We start from the raw sequence: 26,977 nt of genomic DNA on the forward strand, positions 1-26,977 counted from the left end.
CCGATTTAAAATCGATTAACAAGTGATGTGTGGGCACGCTGTATTCGCGGCATTTCTGCAACACCTGGCGAATGCAAACATCTGGTGCGTTGTAACGCGTTCACCCATGAATCCAGCCTAGTATTGCCTCACGAACTCTGTTGCAGTCGGTGACAGACGGTGGCATACAATTTGAGAAAGTATCTTGGCAGCGCTCAGTAGTGTGATCGTTCGATAATTTCCGAAACCCAACTTGTCGCCCTTTTTGTAGATGGGACACACTATACCTTCCATCCATTCCTCCGGTAATACTTCCTCCTCCCAAATCTTGGTAATCGCCCAGTGTAGTGCTCTCAGCAGTACTTCTCCACCGTATTTTAGAAGCTCGCTTGGTGCCGTGATTGTCTCGGAACATGTCGGCTTGTTGCCCAAAGTCTCTGCGCGAACGGTTTAGCTTCTCGTAGAAATTCTGTGTGTCCTTAGCGCGGTAGTTCAGCACTGCTCAAGCAACTTCGGTATCACCAACACATTCCAACTAAACTCTTTAAAGACAGCGCTGTCGCTGAATTGACACTATTGTTTACACGAAGTAAGAAGACGAGCACACGTGAATTTGTGTTCTAATATTGAAATTTCTTTCTTTCTAATACGTAAACAAATAGTAAGTAAAACTGAATTAATTAAAAGTTATTGTGAACTAAAACCAGAATTTAAACAGAAAACACACGAACATTGAGTACAAAATTGTTACAATAGACGGAAAATTAACGAGGAAAACTAAAACTGTAAGTAACCTAAAAATCATTTAAAAAATGCAAATAATGAAGAAAACTTGCAGCTTGGAGCTTACTCCACTTAACCGTTATGCGTCCGACAAACTTTTTGCTTTTTTTTACACCGTGATTTTTAAATGGGCGCTGGGTACCCGGGTACCCTGTCGGCCACATAAGGATTAAACGAGTCTGTCTTTATCTTTGGAGATTTTTTCGTCCGTCTTGTAACGTACACGTTAAGAGATGGCTCAATGTTAGTGTGCCCTTTTCACTAATCCTATTCACAACAGTGAGCAACAGTTGAGCGGTAGTAAGTTGTTTTGATCTTGTAATATCTGAACGAGTTGTTATTGAGCTCTTCTCCATACTAGATTTTTATATTAGTAATATCTGAATATGTTGTGGAGCGGATCTGGTGTGATGGTTAAGACACGTGACCGAATCCCACTCCCGACAAACTCACAAAATGTGAGTCCTTCCTTCGGAAGGGAAGTAAAGCGTAGGTCCCGAGATGAACTAGCCTAGGGCTAAAAATCTCGTTAATACAGATAAAAAACTGAATATGTTTTTCGTTGAATTTTTTTTGCCTACTCGGGTTGACAGCTCCGTCCAGTACAAAATCCAGCGATTCAACAAATCGCTTCCATACAAACTTTGCATTGATTTTTAACCGTTATGTGTCCGACAAAATTTTTGCTTTTTTCTACACCGTGCTTTTTAAATGGGCGCTGGGTACCCGGGTACCCTGTCGGCCACATAAGGGTTAAATAGGCTCCCGGGTACCAAGATTCATGAAAATTTGGATTTCGACTTAGTTTGGCGTGCTGATTCAGAATATGGAATTGTTTCAATACTGTTAAAGAAGTCAATATTTGGCTAATTATTCACAGAAGTAGTTTAAGTTGATGAACGTAGTAAGTGATTGAAATGCAATGAAAGATTATTATTAAAAACTCATACAGAGTTCTTAAACATAATTAAGTTCTTTCATATAGATCCTGGAATAGATTCTGATGGCATTTACATTTCAATGAGACATACAAAGATTAAACATTGAAGGCTTCCTGAATGTATTTGGTTTAGCGTTGGGCAATTTTAAATCGACGTTTCTGTTTCGATTAATCGGTTTATTAAATCGATGTCGAAGCTCCACAAAATCGGCCGAATCGATTTTTTACATTCGATTTTTCTTTCTATTTAAAAATATTAAATTTTCATTTTTCTTTAGAATGCATTGTCTCAACGTTATATCAATTGTCGTAAAATCATTGGCGTAGCTAGGATTTTCATCTGGAGGGGGTCCAGGGGGAGGGGGGCTGACATGAGATGACTTTTAAGATATGTGAATATGCAAATATGCATTGCAGTTTTGAGGAATCAGAATCACTGTTATTTGTTTCTAGTTTCGTAAACTATATGAGTATGAACAATTCCCTCAGGATTTTCTCCAGAGATCATTTAAGGTATTTCTACAGATATTCCTTCAGAGATTTCCCCAAGAATAACTACATATATTCCTTTCAGAATTCTGCTAGAGATTACTCCAACAAATCTATTTGGCATTATTCGAAGTATTTCTGTAGGAAAGTCTTCCAGAAATTCTTTCAGAAAATTTTGCTAGAGATTATCCAAAAATTAATCCACAAATTTCTTAAAAAAATGTACAAAAAATCCATTGGAGTCCATCCAAATATTCCTTCAATAATTCGTCCAGAAATTATTGCATACATGGACTTCTTCAAATTTTTTCAGGAATTTGCTAAGAAAGCTCTAGTCAAGATTCTCTAAGGAATTCCTCGTGGGATTACTTCCAGCTGTCGCCTAGGATTCACCATAGGGTTTCTTCACATATTTCTGGGAATTTCTTCTGTCATTCTTTCGGGAACCACTTCCAGGATTATTATGAAAATGCCTCCGAGAACTCTTCTTGGAATTCCTTCAGAAATTCCACCTGGAATTCTTTCAAAAACTCCTTCAAGAATTAATCTAAGACTTTTTAGGATTCCTTCAGGATTTCCTCTCGAATTTCAGCGATTTCTTCAGTACTTTCTTCTGGAATTTCTTCTGGAATTCTTCCTGGAATTCCTCCAAGAATTCCTTAAGGGATTCCTCCAGAAATTCCTCCAGGATTTCCCTGGAAATTCCTACATAGATTCCTATAAACATTCGTACATTATTACATGGAATCTTTCGGGAATTCTTCTAGTAATTTCTTTAAAGATTCCTCTATGTATTCCTCTTTGGGTACCTCAAAGGTTTCCTCTAGAGATTCCTCCAGGAATCCTAAAAGAGCTACAGTAGTTCTTGAAGGAAATCCTCCAGGAATTCCTCCAGGGACTTCTCTAACGATTGCTCTAGAGATTCCGCATGGAATGTATATAAGGATTTCTCCAAGAGTTTCTCAAAGGATTTCTCTTGGAATTTCTCCGGGCATTTCTTCAGAAATTCCTCTTGGGATTGCAGTCTAAGCATTCCTCCAGGAATTCCTTTAGGAATACCTCCACAACACCTACCTGAATTCCTCCAGGAATTCATCACGGAATTTAGCCAGGAATTATTCCAAGAATTCCTCCAGGCATTCCTGCAGGCATTCCTCCAGGATTTCATCCAGGCATTTCTCCAGGGACTCCTCCGGGAATTCCAGGTATTTCTTCAGAAATTCCTCCAAAAAACCCTCCATGGATTCCTTCAGAAATTCTATCAGGAATTTATTCAGAAATTCCTCTAAGATTTTTTTCATGGATTCCTCCAGGAATTCCTCTGGGAACTCCTCTAGGAATTTCTCTAGGAATTTGTTCAGAAATTTCACCAGGGATTTCTCCCAGAATTCCTCTAGAGATTCCTACAGGGATTTATTTAGGAATTTCTTCAAGAATTCCTCTAGGGATTTCCCCAGGAGTTTAACCAAGGATTCCTTCAAGATTTCTTGCAGAATATACTCCAGGCATTCATTCAGGAATTTATCCAGGGAGTCCTCCAAGAAATTCTCCTGGAATTCCTCCAAGGATTCCTTCAGGTATTTCTGCAGGAACTACTTCATGAATTTCTTTAGGGATCCTTCCACGGATTCATTCAGGACTTCCTCCAGAGACGGTTCGATGTACAATCTCACGTTAAATTTAACTTAAACTTAAGTTAAACTTAACTTGCCCAATGCTAATTTGGTTACACATGCTCTCAATCGGTCCACATCGACATAGAGCCCTGAAGATTGATGTGGTACCGCATTATTGTCACTAGTCCGTTTTCAGTTTACCAAGCAGATAACACGCCTAGGAGTATGTATATCCCCTTCGAGATCCACTTTGATTTAAACCAGCAACGTCGCAAAATGGTATGGAAATTGTGTTTGCCAAAAGAAACCACTTTCCTTCGTTTTCGTTAGTCAATTTAAATTTTCCGCAGCTCAAGTTCTTTTTTGGTCTCTTTCGCGCCATCGTGGCAATTTTTCCTATGTGTGTCAGTGCACCGTCATCATCACTACGCTTTTCAGTTTTCAAATTTTGTTTCAAAGGCGGATTCCCCGTGGACGGTGTTATAGTATAGTGAATGATAGAAACGGCAAGAACAATCATAAAAATTAAGTTTAGTTTATTTTAGGTTTGTTCCAAAAGCGTAAGATTACCGCCCTCTCGATTTGTGTATCTTGAGAAAACGAACGCTTTGGTTGGAAGCAAGATGCTCTGATTCTTCCTTTTGACGTAGCAATCCAGCTGAGACGAAGCCTGCTTCTTATCTTAGGGGCCGTACACAAATTACGTCACGCTTTTAGGGGAGAGGGGGGGAGGTGTTTTGCAGATCGTGATGAACCTTACAAAAAATATTGGGGTCCCATACAAAAAGTGTGACATGGGGGGAGGGGGGTTGACAAAGGTCGATTTTTGCGTGACATAATTTGTGTATCACCCCTTAGTGCTCTATGAATATTCCCACAGTTATTATGTCCAAGGAAATCAAGCAAATCTTCATTACCTGAAGTTCCTGGATCAACCGGTAATTATGATGATGTCTCGTTAATAGTAAAAGAAAAGAGATAAAGGATAAAGGAGAGGGATTACAATATTTAATTTTTTTCGAACATGGCTTTCCGACGAAACTAAAATGATTAATCCGTAAGCTGCTAGATATATAAAAATGTAAAGTGTATATAAACGGGTTGCAAATGAGGTTTCAATCCTCATTGTACCCATAGACGGATTAAAACTAATGACATTCTTTTGAAAATCCTATTCAACAAGATTATACGATACCACCGCATTCTGCTTCAAGGAGTATACATTCGACTTGGCGGATGCACTTGGTCCTGTTGGTGGTGGCCGTTGGGTATATAGCCAGTGTCGCCGTGTACCCTCTGGGAGGTAGGTATGAGAAAGCAGGGAAATATTGATTTCGGTCGTGGAGAGAATTTGAATTATGGATGAGAACGAGTAGAAGGATGTGGCAACTCGTTTTCCTGGGTGGCAAATCGACCAGTCGTCTAGGTTGGTAGAGGATAGCATCCGCACACCAGTTGAAAAAGATTTTCTTCCGATAAAGCGAGTAGGTATGTGCTTGACTTGGCATTGATGCAGAACGGCAAAAAGATCACATGTGACTTGTCCGTTCCTATACGAGAAATGTGCGGATCTCTCAGAACGACTTTCGATTTTGGTTTTGAGTAAGTAGCCGTTTGAAGCATCACTGACACTGATGCGACTTCAGTGAAGCATATGATGATACTCGGTAACATTTGAAGGTATTTCAATATTAGTGATAACTTTATATTGGATGTCTAGAACGAATTTTTCCTTTTCGAACTGAGTGCCGACAAAATTTAATCTCAGGTTCCTGTTAAAGTATCTTTCAATAAATCTGTTACAATCAGTCAAGACAGATATTTTCATTTTTCACTTTTAATGAATAAACTACGTATGCGCACTCTGTCTAATTCAAAATTAAAGTTTCAACATTTACCGTAACATTATTTTTTTTACTGTTTATTTCGTTTTTCCACCCTTAAAGCATTCTCCATTTCGGTTCAGATACAGGTGGAAAATCCCCGTTTGAATGCATAATTTCCGTCCTGAATTCAGCTTTTCGCAGCTGCTTCTAAGTTTTTCAACCAAGCCCGTTTATTCCAAACCAGTTAGTGCGGAGCGAAAGGCATCTTATTCAAGTATACGCCGCGCCGGCCGGCCCCAAGCGACTGACAAAGAGCTTTGCATACACAAAAGGAGCCACTGGAAAATAACGATTTCTTCAAAACCAAGCAAAATGCGATTAAGTATACATTCATACACCTGTGGGGGAGAGTGGTTCTTGATGCCATATTAGCTGGTAATTTATATGTTTAATGTAGCTCACAAATGTTGGTATAATTAAATTGATTTGTATTTCACATTTTCATAATTTTACAGCTACAGATCGGACTCGATTATCCGGAGTCGCGTTCTGAAGCTTCCCAGACATACATATTTAATACATACATATGTTTTTACATATGTACAGTGTCGGACAAAACAATAAGACCACCGGTTCTATTTCATACAAAATGGCTAAGTTTGACGATATGGTACTCGGTTTCTAGTAGACCGATTTGGCTGAAATTTTGACAGGCGATGTAGAATTACGGGAATTTTGATTTGTGTTAAATTGATTGAGATCTTTTTACTACTTCTAAAGTTACAGATATACGGTGCGACAAAATTCTAACACCAGATTTAATGATGGTCATTTGTAGTCAATTCAATAAAAATGTCCAAGTTTAAATGGCATCTCTTATTTTAGCACTTGTTTATCAATCATCAAGTATCAGATGCTCTCATATATCCTTTGATAATGGATGGTCATATTATTTTGTCGTTTCGTATATCTGTAACTTTTGATGAAGTAAACAGAACTCAATCAATTAAATACAAATCAAAATTCACGTAATTTTATGGCGACTGTCAAAATTTCAGCCAAATCAGTTAACTAGACAACGAGCATCACATCGTCAAACTTAGCCATTTTATATGGAAAATGGCTGGTGGTCTTATTGTTTTGTCCGACACTGTATATGTCCAGACACTGTATATTATGCAGACGATAGACAAAGGACGAGCGACATTTTCACTTTTATTAAACTGCTGCAAAAATGATCAAATTTTCTCTGTAAGTTCATCAACTACCTAGTTGTTTAAAATGGACCAACTTAAAGCAAGATTGGGTTATTCTACATGCAGTTAGAACAATTTTAGTATGCTGGATCCTCTTTTTATGCCAGGCTTTGGCTGGATGCTGTAACTCACTAGTTCACGGCATAGGGGATTGGAATCTACAGGGTTGTTTAAGGACATTACTATCACACCCATACACAAGATCTGGATTATCAATCCGAGCAGGAGCAGAATACGCGGGAGCTCTGCTCACAGAGGACACCGATATGAAGGGCAGGCAAACCAGATGCTAAAGGGGGGGGGGGGGTATCAATGCACAACAATGATCCTCGAAAGACGAGGCTTGAGCGGTTCCTTTGTGAACCCGGAAGACGACACAAAGCGAACTTGATGAAAGGCCTTGATTCCTCGGGGTTGCTCTTTTTAATAATGGGCTACACAGAAGCTAAACTAGTACAATATGTATTTGTGACGTCACATTAGAGGTTTTTGCATGCATGCTGATACACAATAGTCGTGGGCCGGAGTAACGGCGGTTTTGACACCGACTAGGTGGATTTGGCTTTGGTGGGCCGACTCGGCCGGATATTCAGGTAAGTTTGACTTACAGTTTGTAGGCTTGGTCGAGGATTCTCGATGGCGGATGGGGCGTTCAGCGTGGTTTGCGCGATGGCGGATCACCGCTGGTCCACTGGATCGATCCGGACGTCTCGATGCCGGATAAAATGATCTGGAACGCACTTCTCGCTTGCCGGAGTCGATCACGCACTCGCCATCAGGGTCGCCGGCACGAATCACTCGAAAAAAAGCACAAAATAAAAAGGCCCACTGACATGGACCTGGGCACCACGGATCAATACCCAGTGACGTCACACTATCTAACCTCACAATTACCTTTTTCTTACGATTTTCTTAATTTGTTTGTTATTTTCGTATTTGTTTGTCGTTTTTGTTCTTGTTTGTTTCGTTCTTCTTGTTGTTCTAACTGTAATATTAATACAATTAACATTCATATAAGCTGTAACATTAACGAAGCTAACCATACTAACAATTTAACATTCACTAATATCTTCTTGTCCATCTTAACTTTTATAACAATTGCAACATTTTTGACGACACTGACCCTATACATTATTGAAAGAAACAACACAAAAAAATTAAACATTTCACCAAACAAAGAGGTATTGTAAAATATGTTCTACCTCAATAATGAACAATTAAACACGCGCGCACTACTACTTCTTTTGGAGGATCACGGTACAAAGAGAATTGTCCGCCGTCCCGAATCCCTTTTTATAACGCATTTAAGCATAATGTTGCGTTTTCACGTTTTTGCTCGTTTTCTTAGGGAGCGTCCATAAATTACGCCACGCAAAAATTGCCCATTTTCAACCCCCCTCCCCCCCCCCCTATGTCACACTTTTTGTATGAGATCTCTGAATTTTTTGTATGGGTTGTCACACTTTGCTTAACCCCCCCCCCTCCCCCTTCAAAGCGTAACGTAATTTATGGACGTTCCCTTATGCATTTATGTTTGCCCACCCTGTTGTACATGTGGTGCCCTCTGTGAGTGAACACAACGATAACAGGGCTGTCCGGTCTTTTAACCGAGCTCAAACTGCTCGAATTGTCTGTCACTTGGTAGGGTGTGAAGGTGGAACACGCACTCACTCGTGTTTTGCATCCAGTGAGTGTGTACGTTCCTCGTATTGTAGGGGAAAGGGGGGAAATTGATTTGCGGTGGAGCCAGCAAGTAAATATTGGAACCGAATGGTTACAATGCATGCACTAGAAATGTGCATAAAAAACGGCAAAAAGGAGACGGTTTGTGCATAAATTAAGTCAGGGATTGTAACGGTTCGTAGTACCCCCTCAGCAGGTTTGTAAGAGTTTATCGCGGTCTAGAGTAGTATTCGTCAGTTTGTTAAAAAAAATCAGGACAGTGTTTTCCACTTTGTGTTTCTGGTCACCCGATAAGACCTCAGCCATCTATAGCAGCTACCATCATCCTGCAGCAATTTATAAGAGTTCTCTTACCGTCAAGAGGACAATAGTAGCCCTTTGGTAGCAAATGGAGGCCATGATACGAAAGTAGATTGATCATGCACATAAGATCGGTTATTTGCCCAAGTATTCCACAACGGCATAGTTGGAAGTGCTCGCTGTTTATTGAGCTGAAGCGAGGATCAAGTGCAGGATTAAAAGGACACAGGTAAAACCTAAATAAAGATAATTCTATGAAGTGTTTAATACCTGGACCTCCCCCTGGACCCTCACACACACAGAACCCCAAGGTTCACAAATCAAGAGGTGAAACTCAACCCCAAAATGGGTCACTATCAGCCGTGAAGACATCCGACGCAGAATTGGGCAGCAGAGAATGCGGCCATTCGCTACTCCAGGCTGAGGAACACCCTAAAAACCATTCTCCAGTGGTCGCAGGCATCCCGGTTAGATTGGGCAGCGAAGGCCGCAAAGGACATGGAAAAAGAACCCAACTAACAATCACTCATTTTACAAGCACCTTTACGACGAATTGATTCAGCATGATGCTGAATAACATTTGGATAATTTTCAGGCACAACCTTTGTTCGGGTTTTGTTCACACAAATTTGGAGAAACTTTAAAGCATAGTGTTGTGTACCAACTGAAATGTTTGTTGTTAAAAAGTTTTACAAATATATAGTAACGCTGTTATTCAGCTTTAGCAAAAAATATTAAAAAAAAAAAAAATGCAAAATCTTTCAATTTTCACGAGAGTTTATGATTGGAACATAATGTTGTGAACAAATATTGTGAAATAATAACTACACATAAATTTACCTAAATCCAGATTCGAACTCGAGACCCGTTGATTGCCAGCCGCTTGCCTTCCTATCTGCGCCATCCTAGTGATGATGAATTGCAGCGCTCAAATCAAAACATAAACTTCCCGTGGTTTAATAATAATCAGACTTTATACAGCAGTGGTGACTTAGCACAACAGTATGGTTAACTACTGAACAACAGATTAATTCAGCTGTTGTTCGGTAAAAAACACGTGTTTTTCATCATGTACTCTAAGTCGAAGTATGATGAAACGAAAGCGCTTATTTGACTTGTGATAAACACATTATACAGATACATGTCCTAATTTTTACATGAACTTAAGAAAAAGCAGAAAAATGTCTTGTTAAACTATGTTGTAAAGGAATTACTGCGAGTCGAATAAAAATCTTATTAAACGCTTGAAAAGTGTTTTAAATTATCATTGTTAATACCAATACGAAAAATTGAACATTGGCTACCTTTCAATTGAAAAAGCATTTGTACAGTAATGTGTACAGTATAACTTTGGTTCAGCTAAAATTACTATTATAAAGCAACAATTCAGCATACATGCTTGTTTGCGGCTGGTGATTGTTAGTTGGGAAGAGGATTAAAGCATGTCCAGGAAGGAGTGTATGGGCAGCAGGAGAAAGGGGCCCCGAAGAAAGAAGGTCAGATTAGCCTTAAGAAAGTGCGTGAAATAGAGGGAATAAGGTAGATGGCTAGGGAAAGATAGAGAGGAAGTGCACTGTGGTTAGAAAAATAAACAGAAGTGTGAAAATAGCAGCTTAAGTGTTTTTTTTTCTGAATCCGCGAAATAGAAACGATAAGCGTGCTGACCCTGGGGATTGAGGGTTAATACAGAGTCTCGCTAGCCGCTCGGAAGGGTCACCTTCTATGACCCTCTCCTGAAGCCAACGGTAGCTGTGGTCAAACCGCTAGTAGTTACAGGCTTTAGTAACTTAGTTCGCGAGAACAGATCTTGATCCTGGAAGTTTGAGTTGAGGCCACGTTCGTCTCCAGGAAGTTCTTGTAGAGCCCAAAAGAAGTGGATTACAAGGGGTTTTAGGAGCCTTTAAGGGCCTTCCAACGTAAACCTCCTGAAGCGCCCCTGAGACCCCCTGGTGCCCCCTGAATTCTTCTGAGAGACTCCTGAGAACTCCAAGTACCCCTCTAAACTCCTTGGGAGCCTCTGTAACGTACCTGTGATCCTTCAAAGCGTCCCTGAGACCCCTGAAATCTTCCTGAGACCCTTTAAACGCCCATGAGACCGTTGTTGGATTGAAATTATGTTTTCGAAGATGTTTGAGGATGTTTGAAGGACTTTTAGAACAAATACACTTAGAGTAATATTCATCGTGGATCTATGTTAAATAATGTCATATAATTTCAATTTTCCACAAACCTTACCCTTCGATTTTTTTACATTATTTTTCTGTAGAAAGCTGACTTCCTGCCTCAAAATTTATCTGACACAGGACAAACCGACATAAACCGACAAAGAACAGACATCCAAGTCCAATCTGAATTTTGTGTAAGGAATATTTCATCGGCAACACAAGTGGCAATATCGTGGCGCTGCGATCGATTAGTTTCTCATCATAATGTAATTCGCCACTTGGAATGTTTTAATTCTCCACTGGCTTTGGCAACATGGTGTTTGGCGGCGCAAGTGTTTTCTTCGTGTATTGGTTTGCATCCTTACTCAAGAAAGGATTCAAATCCCTACTTTCTGAATGAAATTTATTCTACCCTGGATGTCTGTTCTCTGTGATACCGTTTTGACCTATTTTTATTTCGGCCACCAAACCCAACATAGAGTCAGCAGTGATCTGATGTGAGTCCGAAAGTAGTCTAACATTGGTTAAAATTTAACTCAGCTTTGACTCGACATCCGATTTTTCAGTGTAGCGATAGACCAATTTTCCCTTGAAAAAGGCCACATCCCATGGCCGAAACGTCGGGCAGAATAAAATAAATCGTTTGATTTTCAAGACTGGGAGTGCCAAATTCATCCGGTTATTATTCAGGGTTTTTCGAGTTTCGTGCTCCCTAGATTTTCAGGTAGGTACCGCATGAAGCGCCCCTGGGACCCCCTGAAACATCACTAAGACTCCATTTCAACATTCCTGAAATCTCCTGATACCCCCTGAAACACCAGTTAGTACGATCGCTATCCCTACCATGACGTCAAGATCTTCTTAGGAGACCTAAACGCTCAGGTAGGACAGGAATTCAGACCGATCGCACACCAGCTGACGTACGAAAACGGTATACGACTTCGATTTCATCGCTTTCAAAAACAAGGACATACGTGTAGCTTTTTTTCACCACAGACTCCTTTATCGTTACACCTGGAGATTCCCAAAGCAGATGGAATCGCAACTCGCAAGTCAAGAACTTATTGTGGGGCTAAAATCGACTCCGATCACTACCTGTTGATGGTCAATCTGCGCCCAAAACTTTCTGTCAACATCGTCAACTATGTACGGTACCGGCGGCCGGCACGGTTTAATCTAGAACGTTGCCAGATGAGGGCGAGCTTGAGAGGGACCACCCCTCAATAGAACTGCTGGAGTACAGTAAAATCAGCCTTAAACGACGCAGCCGATAGAACCATCGGGTACGTGAAAAGGACCAATGAAAGGAATGGTTTAACGAGGAGTGTAGAGTGATTTTGAAGGAAAAGAACGCAGCGTCGGCGGTAATGCTGCGGTAAGGGACCCGGCAGAATATGGAACATAACAAACAGAAACGGAAGCAGCAGACCGGCGTCTTTTGGGGGGAAAAGTGCCGTGCGGAAGAAACGGAGTGCGAAGAAATGGAACTGCTGTGCTGTTCTCGTGAGACACGGAAGTTTAGGGCTGTTCATAAATAACGTAGACTAAAATTTGGCCATCTTAGACCCCCCTCCCCCCTCGTAGATTTTTGTCCTTACAAATATTTGAAAATTTGTATGGAGCGTAGACTTTGGCCAGGCGCCTACCCCCTCCTCAAAAAGTCTACGTGGTTTATGAACGGCCTCTTACCACAAGCATAAAGCATCCAGAAAATTGCTTTGTGCGCGAGTCGAAATATCCAGAGATATGGACGGGGGCCTCTTGACGGACGGACGTGAAGTGATCGAGAGGTGGAAGTAGCACTTCGATGAGTACCTGAATGGCGTGGAAACGTCGACACGGAAGATCACGGCAACGATGGAAAACGACTACGCCGGTGAGCAGAGGACAGGAATTATTCAACTACTATACTGAGGGATGTTAAGGATGCCATTCACCAGCTTAAAGCCAACAATGCAGTTGGTAAGGATGGTATTGCAGCTGAACTCATCAAAAAGTAGGCCACCTGCTTGCACCGATTGATAGCCAGGATTGATTTAAGAAACTGAACAGCTGCCGGAGAAGTGAAAGGCAATCTGCCCAAGGCGTCTATTAGGAATGTGAGAACTTCAGAGCGATCACCATTTTGAATGCCGGCTACAAAATGCATCTTGCGTCGTCTGTCACCTAGAATGAATACTAAGAGGCGAATGAACATAGGTTTAAAACCTCTATAATAAAAAAAACCTAGAATGAATGAGTTCGTGAGAACTGAGAAGTTAGCAAGCCGGCTTAATCTAGTTCGTCCACTTCAAGGGAGCGTGCTACAGTATCGACTGCACATAGGTATGAACAATTATGTACAAAAACGGCTTTCCTGGGAATCTGACCAGACTGATCACAGCTACGATGGGCGGTGTGCAAAACAGCGTAAGAGTTTCGGGTGAACTATCCAGTTCATTCGAGTCTCATCGGGGACTGTTGAAAGGTAACGGACTTTCATAACTTCAACATCGGTTTGGAAAGTAAATATATGCGACAACACCGACATTATCGCCAGAACATTTGGAATGGTAGCACCACATCCGTCTGAAACGCTAAACAACAATGGTCGAACTGTTGAAGGATGCATCAAAAACAAGGTATACGTTCCCGAGCAGAAGGGCATACCTTACAAATACCATGCGAAGAGCAACATGTGCTCTAACACCTAAAATTGTTATTGCTGCATTATTGTACTAAATATTATGAGAACATCACAATAACAGTTGGAGGTATTTGAGCAGAGTTTGATATTGATGTAGTATTTGTTAGTTTAGCAGTGAAAATAACCGAAGAACAAGATTTGCTATTACATCATGAAGTCATCGAACATATGAAACATTCAATAACAAGATATGTTATTAGTTTGTTATTCAATAACTTTGGAATAACAAATACAGCAATTGAAATTTTAGGTATGCATTCATTATTGAAATAACAAGACTTGTTATATTCTAGGTGTTATTTATACAAAAATTTGGTATTCGTTTTTGTTATTTGGCTCTTATTACCACCTAATGAAGAGCATATCAAGGTATGGTATTATTTAAGAGAAATACCTTGATATGTTATTTACTTGTTATTTTCTTCTGCTCGGGTGGTCATGTGGAACCGAATATGACAGGATTTGTCTAGGAAGTAAGGTCAGGATAGACGGGGATGCCTTCGAGATTGTAAAGAAGTTCGTCTACCCTGGATCCTTATTGACGGCTAACAACAATGCAATGTGAATCATGACATTCAGAGGCGCATCATTAGTGAAAGTCCAGGCTGCAGAAGAAATTTAAAAAATAAGATTCACCCCCGCACCTAATGTACTAGGGAATCGCGCCACTTGGGCGGTGGCTTCTATATTCGTCTGTTTTCCACTATAACTCAGTCAAATTTGAACCAGTTGACACAACTTTTGGAAAGTGGTGAGATAGGTATAGTATCTACCCGTGTACAACATTTCAAGTCAATTGGTTCAAAATTGACTGAGTTATAGTGGAAAACAGACGAATATAGAAGCCACCGCCCAAGTGGCGCGATACCCTATGTACAAAACTCTAACAAGACCGGTGGTTCTCTACAGACACGAAACATGGACCATTAGACTGGCCCAAATACAATAATGTCGGAAAGTTCCACGGGGCACCTCAATAATTGTGATTTTAGGTGAGCGGAACAACCTGTGTTATTCTTCATTGTCTTGATACCCGCACGAGTACGTGCACACGTCCGTGAGCAATTAAAATGGAGGATAATGTAGCTGCCTATGATTTCGCACGCAAATTTCGAACGATAAACATGTGCTGAATGTAACAACCGATAGTAGGGTAAAGAATTTCTTCCTCTTTTCGGTGGCTGAAACCGCAATCATATAAAGCTCAAGAATGATATGACCTTCTACACATTTGTTCCAAAGCGTATCAATTACTGCTTTTTTGTGGATTTCGAATACTTTTTTTCTCGCAAGAGTCGCAAGACAAATGTGGGATGGGGTAATGGGCCAAGCTCGAGAAGGACCTACAACCACTCTGAGTTCTCGAGCGACACGTGCTAAGGAAGATCTACGGCTGTTTGCAGGAGAACGGTGTGTGCTGGCGAAGGGTGAACCACAAACTCACTGCACTCTACGGCAAATCCGCAGCATTCCGAAGGTGGCCAAACCCGGAAGGATGCGAATGACAGGACATGTTACAAGAATGCTGGAAAACAACTCTGCAAAATTGGTGTTCGCTACATTTGGCACAAGAAGGCGAGGAGCGCGTGGACAAGATGCGTGGATCATCACGTGATCTGGCAAGCATCGTGGGTGATCGAGGATGGAGAGCAGCAGCCACAAACCGAGTTTTGTGGCGTACTATTGCTAAGTATATGTTATCTTGAATGTGATGAATAAATGTATGTATCTGTAGCATAATGACGGCCTGCAAGTTACATGCAAGCGGATAAGTTTCAAATAATATTATTTGTGGTTTACTTGTGTTGTGAGTGGTTGAACTATAAAGCTCATTATCTCGAAATTAGGTTTACGCAATTGGTTCGGTTTAGTTGAACCCCGACGTAATAATGGTAAATTATCAATGAACACTTTCAGGTGATAACTTGAAAAACTTCCCAGTTAGGACGTCACGCCAAAACGAAAACAAGAAGATCGAAAGGAGCTTGAAATGGGTCAAATTCTTATAAACAAAACGATGAGTTATGCATAAGAACGAGATAAACAACGCCTTTCGGAAATCTTCAGATCTTGCAATAAAACTTGTCTCTTGTTTCGAATCTCCGTCTGTACCGCCTCGCTAATCTCAGTGCAATAAAGCTCAATCTACCCCCGCTAAACCGTCGTCCCATCGAGATGATACAAACTTTGGGGTCGATCATCTTCCTCTTTCCATCTTCCGACCAGTTTAGCAGAAGAAACAAGTTTTTTCATACCTACATGATCGCCGCCGCCGTCTTAATTGTGGCGAATATCCAAAACAACTCACGTCACATCATTGCAGAGCGCGTTTAGCCGTATGGCAAATCACTCGATCGCGGATGCTCGGTTTTGTCAAACGCACGCTAACTGGTGTAAGGCGTAGCAGCTCTTAGGAAAGTTTGTTATTAGCTCGATGCGTATTACCGATTTCAAACGCGCCCGCGCATCGTAACAAGACTCATTATGACACAGGTGACTGAATCAAGGGTCAGCTGGGTCAAGAAACTGGTGTCAAACGTCACAATCGAACCGGTAGTGATATTTTTCATATTTGGAGTTGTGATCTCAACGGGGCTGAGAATCTTCGAACTCGAAAAGGTTTGTATGTTGAGAATGTTGAGACGATTATTGAGATTCAGAAACGGAGTGCTAATTATGATGATTCACTGTTTTAGGCATGTGCAACCAAGTTGGATGTCGAGCTGAAGGTGTGCGAGTTCTTCCCTCAGCTAGAGGACAGCAACGTCTGTGAGGAGTTGTCCATTGAGAGTTTGAATCAATCATCTGAGGCGGTGGAAACCAACATCGCTTACAACGTGCAAAATGATACGGGTCAGGTGGAATTTAACCGTATGGTTTGTTCTGCAAAAGCGAAAGCGGTTAGCGAGGTGACGTTTTTAAACTCATACAGAAGCATTATAAGTATGGTGAGGGTTAATAGCGATTGGAAAAAGTTCATGATTCGAACCATCATTGTTTTGCAGCTGGGTTGGTGCAAGCCATTGTGTTGCTGTTTGCTGGGAGCTGGAGCGATCGAGCTGGCCTAAGAAAGCCATGCATTCTAATTCCGATTGCGGCAGATACTTTCAGTTTGTGCGGTAAGTGTATATAGCATTTAAAATACTGCATTGATAGCCATTATTTTAGCTCTAATGCAATAACACTAGGTATAACTCATGAGGGATCTAGTATGTTATACTTATCATAAGTGACCAAGAATTTTTACTGTTCATATACTTTAGGGCTTCCAATCCCGGGATGGATTTCCCGGGAAATGGAATTTCCCGGGACTCCCGAATCCCGGGAATCAAATTTTTGTATCCCGGGTTTCCCGAATTTTCCTGGATTTTTTTCTGTTATCTTCTTTTGTGAAGTTTTAAATGAAATGACCCATTTCAAATTGCGAGTCAATGATTAATTATCCCAGCTTCTTCTTGATTTACGTTCGTCAAATCACACTTGATGTTATTAATGTTGATGTTATTATGTATATATCATTCGAGCTCAACGGAAAGCTTATGCAGATAACATCCTCTTAATAATATGAAAGCATTGAAACTGGTTTAAACCGATAACGGTTCTTCTTGGCTTTCGCGACCCCTCAGTCTGTTGTAACCCCGTTTTTCATAGAACAATCGCAGCGTGCCTGCAAGCAGTTGGGGGGTCGTGAAAAAAAAGGTTGGAAAACCGTGCTTTAAAGTGAGTGCATCCTATAGTGCCAACTGATCCACCAACGCTTGCATGTAAGACGCAATACAGTCAGAGCCGTATGGGGTCATCCATAAATCACGTGGTCTTCGGGGAATGGTGGTGGAGGACCGGGGGATTAGGGCAAAGACCACGGTATGGTGCAACAACGTTATACAGGGCTTGCTAATTAGAGGATTAGATAATACCACATATGGAGCTATTATTGGGCTTCAATGGGGTTTTACCCTTGTAGCTTTGTACTTCGGAATCCATCGCCGAAGTTTTGTCTCGTGTTTGCTTTGGCAGTTATCGTATGTTTTTATTTTTTGTATCGTGTATTACGTACTCTTTACATGTGTTATTGTTTAGCAAAACACGTTTATGTATTTCAAATCGAAATTTCAATATTTAATGCTGGTTTAAATCGCACTTAGAATGCATTGACGATAAAATACGAACCTTCTTATCGTGAAATTTGCTGAATTGTGCGTATTCTTCAATAGGAAATGAAAATATATGATCCCTGATTAACGATTTTCTTTAAAATAAATACATTATTCACCTTAAAATAAAATTTGCCTTTTCCCCGGGATCCCGGGAAATCCCGGGAAATGGAAATATTTTTCCCGTTTCCCGGGAAGCTGAATCCCGGGAAAATTGGAAGCCCTAGTGGAGTGGTGGTCGAGGTTTTACTGTTTCAGCAATTTGCACAGTCAGGACCCCTGGTTTGCATAGTAGGGTATATGTACAATACCTTGGCCAAATATGCAACCCGCATTGACAACTCGTGAATTAATAGCACTATCAGGGTATGAAAAACGGATCACGCCGAAAAACAAACGCTTTGTCCTAAGCGGTGCATGTTGGTAACAAAGGCGCTCCGCAACAAACGCATGTCAGGCGATGAGAGCAATAAAACAAACATCGCTTGCCGTGCGTGTGCTGATATTCCGGCTTTTCTGCTGAAATTTTCGACCCACATCATCGAATTCATAAGCATTTGGACGAATTAAAACTCTTGCAAACCTCAGAGTCGAGTTTCCGTTGTAAAACAATGCGAAAATCACGATGTGAATAGAACGAGACAAATATTCCTACCGTTTTTGTTGTGAACAAACTCGGAAGCGATTTTGTCATTATCTGCTAACGAAAAAACAAAGCGTTGTTGCCGTACCTTCTTTGTTGCCCATTTTTCGCTTGCGGTGGCATATTCTGCGTATACTGAGCACTATAAATGATATGTTGACCCTATCACGCACTTTAGGCAATGTATGTTTTACCAATTGGAAGTAAACTAACATAAATATTCAAGAACTTACTTAATAACGTTAAAAAGATTCGATGTGATGGTATGCAACGTTGGTCAACGGTACAAAAATTGGCCTATTAGTGCATAGAACGTTGGCATGTTGCTTTCCAAGCGATAGAACCACTTATTATCTCATTTTTTCAATATTTCTGCTGAAGTATTATCACTGTTTGTTCACCAATCTTACTTTCAAACTACATTTTCGGAGCCAAATTTTCAAAAAAAAACTATTCAAAAAATCATTTAAACTAAAGTTCTTTCTTAATTTAGTAACGAAAACAACGCAACCCTATTATTGTGTTATATTCTTACAGTCACTGCACAAAAATGACGTCACTTTACTGATGGGCCAGGATTTGGGTGCATAGTGCAAAAAATATCCTCAATATTCGGCCCACATTTAATTTGTACAGTATGCGGCAGGAAAAAATGCGAAAGTGTTTTTCAACTTCAAACCTCGTTTTCGTCCATTTGACGTTAACCAATCTATGTTTCAACGTTCCATGATCTGTAATAGGCTAGTTTTCTGAAAAGTTAATTAAAAACTTACCCATTTTGGTCACTAACCTTTACAGGGCGGCGCTTGAAGCTGAAGACTATCAGAATTTTCAAACCGCAGAAAAGTATACAGGTCGCTAAATTTCGTATCTGATAAAACAAAATGTTTAATTTTCTCTACAGTATCATCAAATATATGTACTTATTTCATCTAGGGTAGAAGCTTCAGTTTTGGCTAGTCCGGAGTTTTGGCCATAGTGCGGTATTGAGCCTGTTGCGATCTAAATCGGTGTAAATTTATTTTTTACTTGTAGATCCTAATAAGGTACCCCGGGGCAAGTGAGAATCCGGGGCAAGTGAGACCTACAGCTATAATTTTTTTTATATGATAATTTTAAGGCAAACATTCTTCATAGAAATCATAGGTATTACACCAACGGATACTTTGAATTCAAAAATTGTTATTGTTCTCACCATAAAGAGACCATACATGTTATTGTTGTTCATATGTAATTTTCAATTCACTAATTGAGATTAACGTACTCTACTAGATTCACCGTTTAAAAATAGAATAACAAATAAAGTTAAACTTTTTCGGTTCAGGATAATATTTGGAGTGCTTGCAAGTTATTTTAAGCGAAAAACCTGTAATTTATTTTCATGTATTACCTTTTGTTAACTGCTCTCACTTGCCCCAGTGCATTTCAGCATTTGGGGCAAGGGAGACCTATGAGAGTAAACAAACACAATTTCATAGTTTGATCTCGCTTTCTTCAGCCTAAGTCGAAATTTACACAAAAGTGAACTAAAAATCGGCACCTAGAGTAATCAATCGTTGAATTATACTTTATTACTTCTATTCTGATAATGAAGCTATTGTTTAAAATGGTAAAGGTTTTGGTGGAACATATTTTTTTCCGAAATCATCTATTTTTCATATTTTCGTTCAAGCAAATTCTATTATTTTTTAGTTTTTCGCTGCATAATGAGTTTTTCTGAATGTTAAGGAATCGGCCGTAAAGTATGAAAAAATTGGGAAACGATTTATTCGAGGTTCACGATTTTAAAATATTTATTTGATGGTCGTAAAGTTATGTAAGGAAAAACATAACATTTGTAAACCTTGAAAAATCTTTTGGCGAGACTCATAAACTACGTAATATGAAAAGTAAGTTTGGAAATCTTTCGGCATTTAAGCTTGGGGCGCTTTTTGTATAAATAAAATCAATTTGAATTGCATGACTTGCTAGAGTTGAATCATTTTTTTTTCTCATGATTCGTTATTATATGTGTTACGTAATTTATACACGGTACCACAAAACTTTTCCAACATGAATCGCTTAACATAGTTATTCGTATAAGATATTTATAAATTATGCTACCTTACATATATGTAGCATTGCAGCAACTATATTAAGCCATATGTACAAATTTCCGAATAGGTCCCACTTGCCCCGTGATACGCTCTAAATGAAGATCTGCTCCACTTTTCATTATATGCATAATATACAGAATTTGAAAATTTTGAAACAGTTTTAATGCCCGTTAATAAGAAGAAATATACCAACAATGTCTTTTAGAACCAAAGGAAATATAAATTTATTAATGTTTAGAATTTTTCGGCTTGACAAAACTAAACTAGCATTTTTTTAGGTCCCACTTGCCCCGGGGTACCTTACAATATGATGATTACAGCTGTGAAAACCACACATTTTGATTGAAAACTGGAAGAAAAAAATATATTTCCTTAAAAAATCTGCTCCCATATATCTATTAATGCTCCAAAGTGCTAAAATTGAATCGAAATGTTACAGTTGTTTGGTGCATAGCTTTTCCGATCTCCAGTTATGCATGTTTGTTTGAGTTTTTGGTTTACGTTAAGATAGGCCGATCGAGGGGACTATGCCAACGAAGCATCCCGATACCCTACTTGTTAATTTTAAGCTAAATAAATGATAAATGTTAGTTATTGAGTTCCTTTCGGAGTTTCTTCAGGATTTTTTTTTCGAAATTTCTGCAGAAATTTATTTCGGGATTTTTGCAGGAGTTCCTTCTGATGAATCTGATATTCTCCTCTTGATATTCTTCCAGAGATTTATGAAGGGTTGCTTTAGAAATTCCCTCTGAAATTCTTGCAGGAGTTTCTTTTAAGATCCCTAAAACAATTCTAGGAGTCCTCCAGAAACCCCTTCTAGAATTCATTAAGAGTTTCGGGATTCCTTTAGAAGATCCTTCCGAGACTCCTCTAGGAATTCCTTCCGTTGCTTTTACAGAAATTTATTCTAGGATTCCTACAAGAATTCCTCAGGTAGATTCTTACAGGGAGTTATTCAGATTTTCGTCAGAAGTTCCTTTGGGATTCTTGCAGGACTTTTTTTCCTGAGATGCTTAAAGAGGCTCCATCTGGAATTACTAATGCAGTGCTTTCCGGAATTTCTCCAGTAAGACTTCGCGGGATTCCCACCGGGATTTATTTAGGTATTTCTTCCTAGTACATTGTTTTATGAATGTTGAAAATTTCCGACTATCAAGCCAACCGCCTGACATTCCTTGACTTTCCCGGTAATCGACACCTTGCAAACGCCAAATGTTGTAACATCACGGTAAAATGTGTTATTTTTTGCCTATTGAGTTTTTTTTTCTTGATATTTCTTCTTAAATTCCTCACGAAAACTCTTTGGGATTACTACCAACTGTTATTTCCAAAATTCAAACATTTTTTTCCCTGGGATTACTCCATAAGAATCTTCCAAGATTCCTGAAATCCAATCGATCTATCCTGGAGTTTTTACAGGGATCGTACAGAATTTCTTTCCTGAATTTCTTCCACAGGTTTTCCCGGTATTCTTCATTACACCAATCAACCTAGCCTTGAAAGTGTTTGACAATTCTCGGGTCACTTGACAGATCACACGCAAGCAAGATAGAGGCAAAAAATATCTTCAACTTTATACCGACCTGCTGTCCTGTTTTTGCTCATGTTACATCTGTTAAGTGACCTGGGAGCAGTCAAACATTTTCGAGGTTAGGTTTTGTGGTGTAATAAAGCACTGTTCCAAGAGTCTCTGACGGAGTTTTTCTCAGAGTTCTTCCATAAAACTTTTCGTGGGATTTCTCCCAGGATCTCCACAGGAGTTTCTCTCAACATATTTCACGAAATTTATGCTAGTATTTCTCCCCGGATTCCTCTTGAATGATGTTAGCGATTCCTTCAATTTTTCTCTTAGGGTTTTTCTAAAAAATCTTCCCGGCCGGGACTACTACCAGGGTTTCTACCGTTTCTACAGGAGATATTCTACAGGTTTTCAAGCAGGTTACCTTGAAGTTACACTTGAGATTTCCCTTGGATCTGTAAAGAAATAGAATTCAAGAATTCACTCCGGAGACTTCTCTAAGAAGATTCGTTCCAGTGTGACCCGTGGGATGTCTTCCAGCTTTTTTTTTTATTTATCCTGGGCTTCCTTCCAAGATTTTTGTTTCCGATGTTTCTTTCGAAATCTTTTTTTGTTTAGAATTTCTGTAGGAGCTAATGCCTATATCTGTCATGGAGTTCTTCCCGCGATTTCTTTTACAGGTATCTGCAGACTTTTTCTTGTACTTGTTTATAGGATTCCTTGCCGATTAGAGATTTTCCCGGGATTGCTCTCAGAATGCTTTCCGGAATAATTACTTTGGATAAATATTGGAAAAATCTTCTTCTTCTTTTTTACGGTTCTACTTTCTTACTGGAACTTGGCGTGTCTCTCCTAGTGTTCTTTGAGCACTTCCATAGTTATTACTTGGAGGGCTTTCTTTGCCAGCCATTGCATGAATTTGTATATTGTGAGGCAAGCACATTACTATACTATGCCCAGCAGGTTTAGAAAATTTTTCCGACCGAAGTCGCCGTCTCCGCATTGACGATCCATAGACATAGTCACTAGGCTAATTTAAGACCCCAATATTGGAAGTATTTTTGTAAGGTACCCAGTGAGAAACCCTGAAAACATATCGGAAAAACCACCGGAAGGTACTCCTGGAGAGACACCCTGAAAAATTTCTGTAAGAGTCCTGGGAGGAAACATAATGATAAAACATCCAGAAACTCTCAGACATCCCGGAAGGAAATCTCGTACGGAATTCTGACAGCAAATCTCAAGAAAAAAAAACCTTTGATAAATCCAAGGACGAACTCGAAGGAAGAAAATTGTGAGAAACTGTGAAATAAGTTAAAGAAAAAATTGCGGTAGAAATCCAAGAAGGAATTGGAGGAAAATTCTTGGATGAATTTTGAGAACAATCTTCAGAGAAATTCCTGAACAAATTCTTGAAGGAATTATTCCTACCCACTGAAAGAGTTCTTGAGATCGCACGTTTTTTCCAGGGGTTACTAAGTTTACTCTTCGTCATGAGGGAGTTTTCTCAGCCAAATTGTCGGAAAATTGGTCGTATAATTCAGCTTAGCTGAGAAGGATTTCAATTTAACTCTGAGTTCAACAATTTTCAGGGCTATTTCCCCGTATAAATGGTGAGAGGTGTGAGACGATCACGCTTAACACATGTTATGAGCCCTGCGGTGGAACCGGTAGATTCTCCTTTCTTTTTGAGCTTCTAAGTGGCAGCAGACATGATGTATGTAAGGTTCGTCATCCCTTAAGAATTTTGAATATACTGAACCCTACGCATTAGCTTACGGACAGTGCTGAACCAACGACATCGGCCACATGACTGGACACTAAATTGCATAAAGCTAGGGAACATATTAGTGCATACTCTAATTAGACCCTGTAAATATTCCTAGTTCAGCTATTACATCTATAATAAACCTTATCACTATTTCTGTCCAATATTCACACCAAAGTTCTTAAATGTTATTTGTTTTGCCGTTTCAGTACTCATCATATCGGCGACCTTCATGCGCGAAATATCACTAGAGGTAACAGGTATTCTCCCTCAGCTCATCAACTCACTCGGCGGTGGGACCCCGCTGGTAGTGACGGGAATCTATAGCTACCTTACAATCGTAACCACCGAATCGGAGCGAACATTTCGATTTGCCTGTGCGGCCGTCGTAATTGCCATTGTCCCAATTTTGGCGAGCTTCTTCAGTGGCTACATATTCAAAGCACTTGGATTCATTAGTACGAGCAACCACTAATTAACTAAAAGAAGCAGCATTGTGGGCGTCATTTGAAGTTTTTTTTGCTCCTTTCCAGATTTGTGCCTGCTGTGCATAGCAACGAACTCAATTGGGCTACTCTATGGACTGTTCGTGCTCAAGGAGCCCACCAAGGTGGAACCGGCTACTGATGCTGATGCTGCTCACAAATCAGGCAATGAGCCCGATTCTTCTTTGTCCGGTCAGAAATGGTTCGATATTACTCTTGTGACAGATTGTGTTAAAGTACTGACGAAGAAACGAGATTTCAACATGCGTACCATACTAATCCTCACATTGGTAGTATTTTTCATAAACTTCGGAGCAGCGGGTGATTTGGAATCGGCTCTGAACATTGCTATTCTTAAGTTCAACTGGATTTCCAATCTGGGCACATGGGTGGCGTATGATTTGCTGACCACGCTGCTGGGAACACTGCTGGCGATGGGAGTTCTGAGCAAACGGTTGGGCGTTTCTGACTTTCTCATTTGCGTATTCTCGGTTTGCTTCACGCTGGTGGCGAAACCAATCATGGTGAGGACCTCTTCCTGCCGGCCTGGTGGCACGGTTGAAGAACGATCTAATTAATGAGTCTCTACGGGTACGTAATGACTATTTTTAGGCATATGCAGCAAGTGCAGCCAAACCTTATCTGTACTATGTTGCTACCTCAATAGACGTTTTCGAAGGAAGTAAAACAGTGGCAATACGTAGTATTGTCTCCAAGTTGGTGGAACAGAATGAAATCGGTGAGTTCACAGGATTTTTATTTTAATTCTGTTACTATGTATCATAGTTACCTATCAACATCACCATGATCATTTATTTCCAGGAAAAATGCTCTCACTTCTGGGGATAGTTGATTCGGCACAGGCCGTAATATATCCAACGGTGTATAGTGCAGTGTTTCTAAAAAGCCAGGACGTCTTCATTGGTTCCGTGTTTCTACTGAGCGAAGGTTTTCTGCTCGTTTCACTTGGTTTCTACTTGTAAGTTATTTCATCAAACAATTTTATGTTCTTGAATTTTGTAAATCCGTTCACTATTTTTTCTCAACAGAGTGCTGTACGTTATGTCCCGAAAGCTCAACAACAAAAAAGATTTGCACAGAAACGAAGGAATTGATAATGCAGCAATGGAAATATCTTCTATGTGATTATAATTGAATAGGAATACTCTGTTTCGTTGTATTACTGAATATTTTATTCTTGACAACTATCTAGTTCATTTAATAAAACAATAATTGTAAACTATTTTCAGCGCATGAAATTCTACATGCATCACTATACACTCTGTTTTCACATGCTCCAGTAGAATTTTAGTAGATTTGATTTTGATTTGAGGGGGTGAAAAGCAAAGGGGTGTATGTGACAAAAATCCACTTTCGAGTAAATGAGGCTTGAAGTTTTTCACAAATTTTTCAACCCATGTGAAATTTCAAAATTGACCGAATTTTCTCCGATTTATTGTATTTTAAAAACTGGTTGTTTTTTCGATACACTAAGTCTAGGGTACAACTTTTTTTTAGCAAGCATCAGATCACGTAGCGATCTTCAACAAAGATGTTCCGCATAGAATCCCCTATAATAATACTAAAAATAAGGGTTATTGAACGCTTCCAGTGCCATCTAGTGGCAGAAAACTAAAACTAGGGTAATTCGCTAATTGTTGAACACCACCCAAATGTTGAACAGTTTCTGAAAATTTGATTATAAATGTTACTTAAGTAATTTTTGCTCAACGTAAACGTATGATGTAGATGCGTATACATGTGTGTTACGATATTGATCCAATTAAGTTACAAAATTATACATATTTTAGGTCAAAAATATTGATTGCAAATTTTGTACCGCTGATGACACGAAAACTGCAAAATTCTTAAGATTAATTTTAAGAAATCGCTGTTACGAAATAAGCTTTGCTGGCAAATCGACCACAAATATCAAAGTCACACCATAGTTACAAGAACTGGAAGGATGTCCTTGACAGTTTAAAATTGTTTAAAACCACATTTTCATTGTAATTTCATTTGTAAAAAATATTTTTCTTACCACACCATCATTATGCATCCATGATCCAATTGTTGAACACTGGCATAACCTACGATGTTAGCATGACTGCTAGAATTTTTTTTTTTCCACTTTATCTAACCGTGCATTTCATGGGGTCTCAAGGGCGTTCCAGGAATGTTCTAGGGGTGTACCAGTGGGCTTCAGAAAGATTCCAGTGGTTTTCAATTGGTTTCAAGGGCGTTCCAGAGGTGTTCAAGAGGAATTCAGAGTGTTAAGGGGCTCCCAGGAGTATGTTAAGGCGTTCCAGGAGGCTCAGGAGCAACCCATGGGTTTTCAAGGGATTTCAGGGTCGTCCCATGAGTGTTCTTGGGGGTTGAGTGGGTTCCATGGGTTTCTAGGAGAGTTTCAGGGGCTTTTAAAGGCGTACTTTTCTTCTATCGTTTCGCTTCTAATCAAATCTTCTCTGCCATTTTTGCACCTAGTCATGTTCAAAATGGTTTCAGTCCACTAGAGCTCTCTTCAAATGTGTGATTACTTGTCATTTAAATGAATTGTCACTAGCTCGGACTAGCTGGGCACAAAACACG

General features: G+C 39.8%; 2 protein-coding genes across 2 annotated transcripts in view; one reads left to right on the top strand and one right to left on the bottom strand.

The window, feature by feature from the left end:
• LOC109418565 (uncharacterized) overlaps positions 1-26,977 on the bottom strand; it is a 354,422-nt gene that overhangs the window by 11,980 nt on the left and 315,465 nt on the right. The window lies entirely within an intron of this gene.
• On the top strand, positions 15,450-25,995 carry LOC109418563 (proton-coupled folate transporter). Its single transcript, XM_019692771.3, has 8 exons — positions 15,450-16,342; positions 16,420-16,666; positions 16,729-16,842; positions 24,113-24,361; positions 24,437-24,912; positions 25,001-25,127; positions 25,211-25,367; positions 25,438-25,995. The coding sequence occupies exons 1-8, from the start codon at positions 16,208-16,210 to the stop codon at positions 25,532-25,534; spliced, it is 1,602 nt and encodes a 533-aa protein (XP_019548316.3). The 5' UTR covers positions 15,450-16,207; the 3' UTR covers positions 25,535-25,995.

Source organism: Aedes albopictus, chromosome 3 (assembly GCF_035046485.1).
Source record: "Aedes albopictus strain Foshan chromosome 3, AalbF5, whole genome shotgun sequence".
Classification (NCBI taxonomy): Eukaryota; Metazoa; Arthropoda; class Insecta; order Diptera; family Culicidae; genus Aedes; species Aedes albopictus.

Coding starts and splice junctions, on each gene's coding strand:
- LOC109418563 (XM_019692771.3), top strand. CDS start 16,208: ATGACACAGGTGACTGAATCAAGGGTCAGCTGGGTCAAGAAACTGGTG. Junction 16,667..16,728: donor CTCATACAGAAGCATTATAA/GTATGGTGAGGG, acceptor ATTGTTTTGCAG/CTGGGTTGGTGCAAGCCATT. Junction 25,128..25,210: donor GGTGGAACAGAATGAAATCG/GTGAGTTCACAG, acceptor ATTTATTTCCAG/GAAAAATGCTCTCACTTCTG.